Raw genomic sequence first — 9504 nt, 5'->3', positions numbered from 1 at the left:
ATTAATATACAAAAACACCAACGCAACAAATGAGGCTATTGAAGGCCCACATTGGCAGGTAAATCATTCTAGTAGGATCAGAGGGGGAATTGTTTAAATTGGCTTTCATTATTCAAGGTCTGTATATGATTTGCGCTGCCCCTCTAATTACTAGAGGTACTGACCACCGGGAGCAGTTGACTGAGGCAATGCTAAATAGGTTTACCTGCAACAAGATTTGAAGGTCAAACTGTTTATCACTGTGCCTCTCTCTCGGCCATCCAAGGAAAAAAGACACAACAGGAAATATGACGATAACTTGAATCTAGGCTGATATTTGCAGATGGTTTGACAAGCTGTTGAAACAGTAGAACACAAAACAGTTTATGATCATTTAGGTGGTATAATGATGAAAAATAATGCGTCATTTCTAATGGCATAATGATTAGTCCAGTGTCTTCCAGGCTTTTTAATACATTCTTCCTTTTGAACCAGTTCTTTTTCTGCTTGCAAAGCAAATCAGGTCATTAGTCAGAACAGAAAGCGCTGTAAAACTCATGGTCTATAGCTGGTCTAAGTAAGCGCTATATTAGGTTAAAAGTGACACTTTAACTGCAGTGCATGACCTTACTCTGGGCTTGATAATGGTTCTATCTTTTATAAGCTAATACTTGGAATTGTCTGAGGAAAGTCAGTATTTGAACTGCACTCTTACCCTATTATCTGGTGTGCATATTTTACCATTGATTTAGGGTGAGAAATCTGTTATTATGGCCATTTTGGTCCATTTACTGCTAAACCAATCAAACTCTTTGGATTAAACAAACTCGCTACTTATAAGTGAGGTTAGCTTACTTGCTAGCCAGCCACAATTCAGTTTACACACTATGCTGGCATCGCACACCATACTAGCGAGCTAATTTCGCTTGCTCTTTTTGGCGATTTGTCAAATTCACCTTATTTTTATTGCGTAAAACTATTTACTGTGAATGTTACCTTTATTTACAGCTAGAGGTTAATAAAAAGAAGAAACAAAGTGCAATACATTATAAAACCATCGGTTAAATTTATAAATGTGATTTTCCATTTTGTTGTGAATGCATTGCGCTTGCAGAGAGAGCCCACCCACACGCTCTTCTGATTGGCTGTGAGTTTTGATTCATATTGTTGTGTCCACCTGGACCATAGACCGTAAAAAAATATGGACGACTCGACATCATCCGTTTCCGCTTGGCAGATTTGAAGCTTTCAGGCGCCCTTGCACGGCGCGGACATCTTGGGACCGAGTCTGCGCAGTAGCGATTTCGGGACCGGAGTTGCGCAGTAGAGCGCAGGAAGTAGAGCAGGAAGTACAGCCGCGATTTCAAAAGCCCGCCCACACTCTCGCAGATGCAGAACAATTAATTATGTTGGTGTGAAATAAACAGTTATGGAAATGTAGAAATTAAAGCTAAAGATCTAATCTGCTCCCAAAAATTTCGAAAAAAGTCCGTTAGTGCCTCAATGACAACTTCACTCAGGGAAGCCGTCAGTCTCAGCTGTCAATCATGACGTCACACCCCCCGTTTTTATAGCATCAAATAACTAACTCAAAGTAAACTTATTTTTAAAACGAACACCTGAAATGAAATCATCGTGATGATAACTGCCTTCAGTGACATACACTAACTTTGGGGAACATTTTTTGAAGTGTAATTTTATTATTTAGTTTGCCTCACGTCCATTAGAAAACACAGAGGGTCGGCTATACTGGGACCGGTCACCGGGGGGGGGGGGGGGGGGGGGGATCGAGGCGCAAAAGCTTCAGTAAATGAGAGGGAGACTGCAGGCTTGATCTGGACAGACTGGAATCTTACCACAATGCCGGCCTCATTCGTAAAACACGGGTACGCACATATTTGAACAGAGATTGTGCGTACATTGAAATCCACGGCAACTTTCTTATTTGTAAAAAAAAAAAAAATCTTTGATGTGGAAAAGTGCTTGGCACCACGTCAGGCTTTAAGCAGATGAACACACTTTTCCTTATGTCAGAGAGTCAGAGAACTGAAGGTATGTGGGAATCTAAGCAATTCTTGCCACTCTCCATTGTCAAGTAAAGGATTTGGCCGTTGACTGGTGATCTTTTAGATGTTAATTACAGTAATTAGGCGGAAAATTTCAAGATCATTTGCGATTTATAGATTGCACAAAATATGGTCCGTGACGTCATCCGTAGGAATCTGAAGAGCATTTCTGAAACCTAAAGTTGGCCGTTGCCATCTTGGCAGTGCATCACCCCGCTACCCCCGGATAACTGAAAATGGGAAAAGAGGCGGGACGTCTGTGGAGCTGACTGACCATTCAGTCACTAAACAGCTGACATTTTGCCTACATTGGATGTAAGCGTTGTGTCGCACCAAAAGAAAATAGGATAACACTTTATTTCGATGGTCCCTTTTGAAGGTTCTGGTGTCTGGAAGTAACTTTGCAACTATATGTCAACTAAACTAACTCTCATTAGAGTATTAGTAGACTGTCTGCTTAGTATCTGCTAACTCTTTATGATGGTCCTCCAACAGACATTCTACTGACTAGGTAATGTCATCTTATTCTAACCCTACCAGTCTACTAATACTTGACTAACACTTTAATAAGAGTTAGTAGACATGTAGGTGCAACGTTACTTATAGTCAAAAGAATGTATTAAAGGAACAATAAAAAAAAAGCCGAAAATAGAACCCATTATAATCACTGATGCTGTCTACACTGAATACAGATGTGCATTCACACACGTGACGCATAACCTATGCAATGTGTACCAACCACGAGGCCTCATCACAAACTGCCACTATTATTTATAATTTTTTTTAAAGAGCTGCATGTGTTCCATTTTTCAGCTTTTTCCTTGTTTTAAATAGAATGAGCCTTTATCCGTAGACAATGAGTCAAGCTTGAGCTTCCTATGGGAGCCTGCCATTGTAGAGAATGGATCACGTCCTGTTTATGTGTATAAATAAATAAAAAAAGCGGATTTTGGCTGGAGTGCGCATTCACAAACAGGCCAATTAAAGGAAGCTATTAATTTAGTTGCATTTGTCAAAGGGCTCAGGCAACAATTAGTACTATTAATGCAATCTTGTCACATGTCGCCATGCCACATGGAATAGCTTCTCACAAGCTGTTCCATGGATCCCTATCAAACCAAATAATTCATTTGGCCCCAGCAGCCCTCGCTTTGCTAAAATCCCTCTCTTTCTCTTTGACAGAGAACAAGCCTGCGGGGGGGAACCATGCTTTCTATGAGGGGACTGTCAATTCTTCTTAGAAGCTCTGTCATGCGCATGTGTGGTTTGCATAGACGTGTACTAATGCATTTAAGATATTGGCGTATGATTGTCTAAGTAATGTGACACAAGCACTTACGCGTTAGCAAAATGGGGTGTTGTGTTTAGTTCGGCGTGTGTGCTTGATTTGATACATGTGCGTTGGAGGAGAATAAATCTCTCACTTTGTTGAAACTGGCATGAAGAGGTATTCATGCAAATGAACAAAACCTTATTTTTTGAGGAGCATGGATACACATGTGTGAGCATATAACAGAAGCACAGTTGTTTTCATATAAAAAAATACATGTTTGCGCTAATTTATGTACTACTAAAGCATGTAAATCTAATAACTTTAATCAATTACAAATCTGATTACAGCATATTGTCATTATTATTATTATTAGCATCATCACATCAAGTGCAATAAAAACAAATAACTGTCATGAAAGGAAAACAGTTTATTCATGTTTGAAATTACACATAACTACCACAAGGAAGACTTTTCAGTCCAGGGTGTAGTCTGGTTAGAAAGAAACACGAAACATCTTTAATACATTAGAACCACTGCCACAAATAAATTTTGTATGACTTTTTTTATCAGTTTCAGAATCACATACGATACAAAAAAAGAGAAAGAAAGTCAGAACCCTGTCACACAGGGTTTGAAATGTACAATTCTGAATACTGAAACCTCTATGCATTACAGGTTTTCTTTTTTTTTTAATCATGGGTTTTTATTTATTAATTTTTTATTTCTTTTTTGCATGAATTAGTAACAAGATGAGCAACATTCAAAATGTTCTTCAGTATTTACAACAGTTTTACTGTTTGGTGTTAATTTTATGATCGTATTTCCCCTCCCTGTTCCTTCCCCCGAGATCCGGCACAAAATTCCCCTCTAACAGCCTCTCCATAATCTCCGTGTTATTCGTATTATTAATATTATGGTTCTTTTTTTATTTTTTTATTTTAAAAGTTGCAACAAAGCAACTTAGTTTTCTTAGAAGGTTAAAATATACATTAGATTACATAAAGAGCGAGAGACAGAGAGAGCTAATTTCTTACAAGATGGAACCGATCCAAACTAACAAAAGTAAAAAAAAAAAAAAATGTATTTAAAAAAAGACAAAAAAAGAATGACAGAAAGTAATAGACAAAAATGGTGGTTGTGATTTTGTTGAGAGGTAGTCAGTGAGAGCACTATAAGCTAAAGAAATGTTTAAAATCTATTGGTTTTCTATGAGTTTCAATGAGGTAATAAAGCTGAGTATTTATTTGTGAGATGTATAAATACTCTCAAGCTATGTCATATACAAGAATGTTTTTGAATGGAAAATTGCCAGAAAAGCATCCAACAAGATGACCCATATTTCCTTTTTATGTCTTCAACATGTTCTTCAATAACTGTAGTGGACTGAATATTGATTAGGTTTCGTGTTTTTAAAAAAAGACATAAATTGCCAGGCATTTAAAAATCACACCCCCCAAAATGGAGTGGACTGCCTTTCGTACGTGGTACTGTTTAGGTCATTGCTAGGTCATTGCTAGTGACATTAATAAAAATAAAAAAACATATAAAAAAATCAGCAATGAAATCCCCAAGCTGCCTTCTATAGCATTTAGCCCTGTTAAATGCATCGGTTAGCATCATATGAATAAACCTTTGTAAGTATCAGTTGTATTCCTGCACTAAAGCCTTGCCGACAGTCAGTTAGAACATTGGAGGGGGGTTATGAACTCAAAAAGAAAAAAAGGAAAACAGTTTGAGCTTGTACACTTCAAATGATAAAATAAACATATTGGTTTAATGTGATTGGAGGAGAGATTGTTAGTAAAAACTGCAGTGGACTGATGTTACGGCTAAGAAATGTCCAGCTTCCACTGTGGAACAGTACTGTGGATGATTCCATGAGGATGTTTCTGGATTAGCTGTGAGAGTTTATTCTGTGTCTCTGATTGGTCAGTCTGTGGTTTTGTAGTTCTGTGATTGGTTATCCACAGCTTGAGAAGGGGCCGTGTCAATGAGGAGATCAGTTCGAGGTATCCGAGTGCACACTACCAGGGCCTTCTGTAGGGGAGATCACAGAGGATGGAGTCGTAGCATCCTGCCATCCCCCATTACCCTAAAAACAAAACAGAAAAAAAGAAAAAGAAATGTTGTTAACAGTGTTGGGGGAAACGCATTACTCGAGTTACATAATCAGATTACATTATTCAAGTAACAAGTAGAGTAACATATTACTTTAAATTTACAACAAAATATACTTTTTCAAATAAATAACTCAAGTTACTGACTGGCACCTCTTCTGTTCCCATATTTAGATGTGCAGTGTGTTAACATGATGGTTATTGCAGTTCTGGACTACAATGTGAGCATGCATTTTCTCATCTCATTATAGCACAAAAGCAGATACAGTATTCCTCAAAATGACCAGAACTGCAGAAATATGCTAATACAATTATACGTTATGTAATTCATCTCACTATCTTTACTGCTGACCTTTAATGATCCAATTTAGCCATACTAATCAGCAAAAATTACTTTAGATAAACAGCACATTTGTTTTCTTTTATTATTATTATTATTATTATTATTATTATTATTATTATTATTATTATTATTATTATTATTATTTCTCAAGTAAGAGTGTTGAACAGTCTTCTACTGTTTCATCTCACTTTTGATGTGAAAAAGACTTAACTTATGCCAAAACCAGCCCAGGTGAGAAAAGTAATGCAAAAGTACTAAAAAAACATTACTTTCTAAATTGAGAGAATTTTTTTTTTTATTATTTTTTTTTTACAAATGTTTTCATTAAAGGGGAAATATTTGTGTTATATTAATATAGTATATTAATATACACTAATATATACTAATATATATTATAATATATTAATATAAAATATAAAAGTGTAATATTTATTATGAGGACAAATTGACAGAAACGCAATATAATATGCATAACTATGTTTTCAGTGGTGTATAACGACCTTACATAATGAACCGTTATGATTTTATACCTTAGAATGAGTCATTTCTATCTGGATACACCATTGTATCTCTTCCAGTCATTTCTATCTCCTTACAAGAAAGTCGCCATTTTGCGCCGTCATGTTTCTACAGTAGCCCTAAACGGACAAACTGCTCTACAGAGCGCTAGTCACTCTCTGCGGTCTCAGAAGACGACATCTTTGTCCTGTGGTGGCCACCGTAGCTTCTATGTGCTTTGAAAGGGAGGGGTGAGCGGTGGGCGGTTGCAATTCACAACCTTACCACTAGATGCTGTTAAAACTTACACAGTGCACCTTTAATGTTAATCAGAGCAACGATAATAGCAACGATAACAGAGAAAATTGCTTTAATAATGATTGATCTATTTTTAATTTATTATTTATGCAGTTAAGAAAGTTTTTATAAATGTATTAAATTTCTGCATATGTCTAAAAGGTAAGATGCCACAGGTAAATATGGCATTTATTATAATGTGTTTATTTGAATATTGTTTTAAGTTCACTGAAATTAAAAGTTGCTTTTTAAAGCCTAATAAAGTTGAAATTGATAGCTTTCAATTATACTTTAATGTTGAATGTCTATCATTAATGTTTAAAAAAAAAAAAACTATTTTATAGAGACATCCATAGTAGTATTAGTAGATACTGGCCTACTGAACTGAAAAGAAAAGAGAAAAACAATGTGACTATCAATTTCTTATATATATATATATATATATATATATATATATATATATATATATATATATATATATATATATATATATATATATATATATATATATATATACACGTATGTATAATATAAATACAGTAAAAAAATATATGTATTTATATTTACTATGAGACATCCCATAAATCTTGTGCAATCTGTTGTGTAAAATAATATACATTGCCAGTATTCATAAACTGAAGTGCCGGTGTGTTTGTTTGTCTGCTTGCAGTAAAGTGTGTGTCCTAATCTTGGTTTGTACGTGCCAAGCATGCATACATATGCATACTAATGTATTAAGAAATTAATAAGAGAGAGTGTCTCCTCTGATCTACTGTTTGACATGCTGACGGCCATCTTGCCACGTTAAACCCACAGCGGCTTCTCGCTCTCTTGGTCCCTGCTTCCTTCGCTCTCAGAAAACAAATTCGCATAAACGTTGTGGCCAATGGGAACGATTGCTGAAATCAATGTCTAATCAGATTTCAGCGGTGGGCCGACAGCTTGTCGCTCCATATTTTTATGTCCGTCAAGGGGAGGGAGGCTGGGGCAGGGAGGGGGGAACCTCGAAGGATGCTGAGTGGAAGTGACGGTGCAGGCCTTTCCTCCACCCTGCTCGCCTGAGTGCTCCTGACTCAATCGCCCGGCTCTCATGAAATATTTAGAAATAATAATAACGGTGGTGAATCATTAGCTTAATATAACTAATGAATAATAATAATAACATGGTGAATCAATCGTCTTAATATAGTAAATAATATGTATTTGTTTTATTTAATGACATTTTGCTTAACTTTTTAAAATGACTCTTTGATGGAATTGTCACTTCAAGTAAAATCTGGATCTTGAAGCAAAACTAGAACTGCTTTATGTTAATTTGATAATGAGGTGTTTGGTTATCAAAAAAATCTGTCTGCATTTCTATAAAAATCATGTGTGTGTGGGGTCATGTTTTCATGATGACCAATGGTGACCAATGGGTATAATGACATAGGTATTACAAGGAGAGGGTGAAATATGAGGACACTGGCCATGTCCCCATTTTTCAAAATGCTTATAAATCATACAGGATGTTTTTTGTCAAAGTAAAAATGCAGAATGTTTCCTGTGATGGGAAGGTTTAGGGGTAGGGGGATAGAAAATATGGTTTGTACAGTATAAAAAACATTACGCCTATGGAATGTCCCCATATGTCACAAAAACAAATTTGTTGTGTGTGTGTGCGTGTGTGTGTGTGTGTGTGTGTGTGTGTGTGTGTGTGTGTGTGTGTGTGTGTGTGTGTGTGTGTGTGTGTGTGTGTGTGTGTGTGTGTGTGTGTGTGTGTGTGTGTGTGTGTGTGTGTGTGTGGTGTGTGTGTGTGTGTGTGTGTGTGTGTGTGGACTGTGTTGCGGAATTAGGATTTTGCTGATTTCGAGTTCCTGGAACAGGTCAATAAATAGATTGTGCTGGTCTCCTATGGCCACAATGTCTGGACTGATGCTGAAATGCGACCGTTATGAGGAAGTCTGCTGTACCCTGATGACATGGATCACTCGCATTCTGTCTGACACACACACACACACACACACACACACACACACACACACACACACACACACACACACACACACTTGTTGTAATGATAGAGTGACTTGAGCAGTGGACCAGAGTGAGAGAGTGTGAAAGTGTGGCGTTTGAGCCTGCGAGATGCTGACACTTCATCTGCACAGCTACAGGCCACAGAGGCCTCCACACACACACACACACAGCCATCTCAGCATTAGCCACAGATACACTGTCACGTTTGGGTTTCACTGCTGTGAAAAATCAAGCATACATTTTGACTTATGACATTTATCGTTGTGTGCTTTGCTAGAGTTAATTCATGCAAATGGAGCTCTAACAGTCATCAGAAAATACACATATGACAGCTATGCTCTATTAATTACCTCACTGCAAATTATTCCTCCATCTGATTGCATCTGTTTCTCAATAGAAAGTGATTTGTTTTGCTTTAGTAAAGCTTGTTTGTCTTTTTTGATAATTTACAAGGACCATTTGGACCGATAAATAAGCTGTTTTATATCAGGAATGTATAATAGACTTTAAGACTAACTCATTAGATAATATTACAAAGCCAGAAAAAGTTTACAAGTTCCTATTTTATCAGTTCGGCAGCCACTAAGTATTGTCAGTCAGCACAGTTCCTTTTTAGATTGAGGCTAACACATCTAAGATTTTTTTATTTTTATGAACAGATATAACATCTAAACCTGTGTTTAGCTCAAGGAAGATATATGTCTGTATTTCTCTCACTCTTCTCTCTCTCTCATCAAATAAATGAGTCTTTACTCTGATGGTTTCAGATTACGCAGTGCATGGTGGGAAAAAAAAAACACCATATCAAACCTCATCAAGGAAGATAAAATTCATGCCTGCAGACGGCTGCAGGCAATCATACTTTCATATTTCATCATGTTGATAAGGATATTGCAAATTCTTTGAAGCATTGCA

At 36.7% G+C, this 9504-nt stretch overlaps 1 protein-coding gene across 8 annotated transcripts in view; it reads right to left on the bottom strand.

The window, feature by feature from the left end:
• Nucleotides 1–3725: 3725 nt before the first annotated feature.
• pbx3b (pre-B-cell leukemia homeobox 3b) overlaps nt 3726–9504 on the bottom strand; it is a 101275-nt gene continuing 95496 nt past the window's right edge. For all 8 annotated transcript variants that reach the window (XM_067413482.1, XM_067413487.1, XM_067413485.1 and 5 more), the window contains one exon: nt 3726–5410. In XM_067413482.1, coding sequence (XP_067269583.1) covers nt 5318–5410 — 93 coding nt within the window. In that variant the 3' untranslated portion in view covers nt 3726–5317. The remainder of the gene's footprint in view (nt 5411–9504) is intronic.

This window comes from Pseudorasbora parva, chromosome 13 (assembly GCF_024679245.1).
Source record: "Pseudorasbora parva isolate DD20220531a chromosome 13, ASM2467924v1, whole genome shotgun sequence".
NCBI lineage: Eukaryota > Metazoa > Chordata > Actinopteri > Cypriniformes > Gobionidae > Pseudorasbora > Pseudorasbora parva.
The sequence above is the reverse complement of the archived record's forward strand: the minus strand, read 5'-3'. Positions and strand labels throughout refer to the sequence as shown.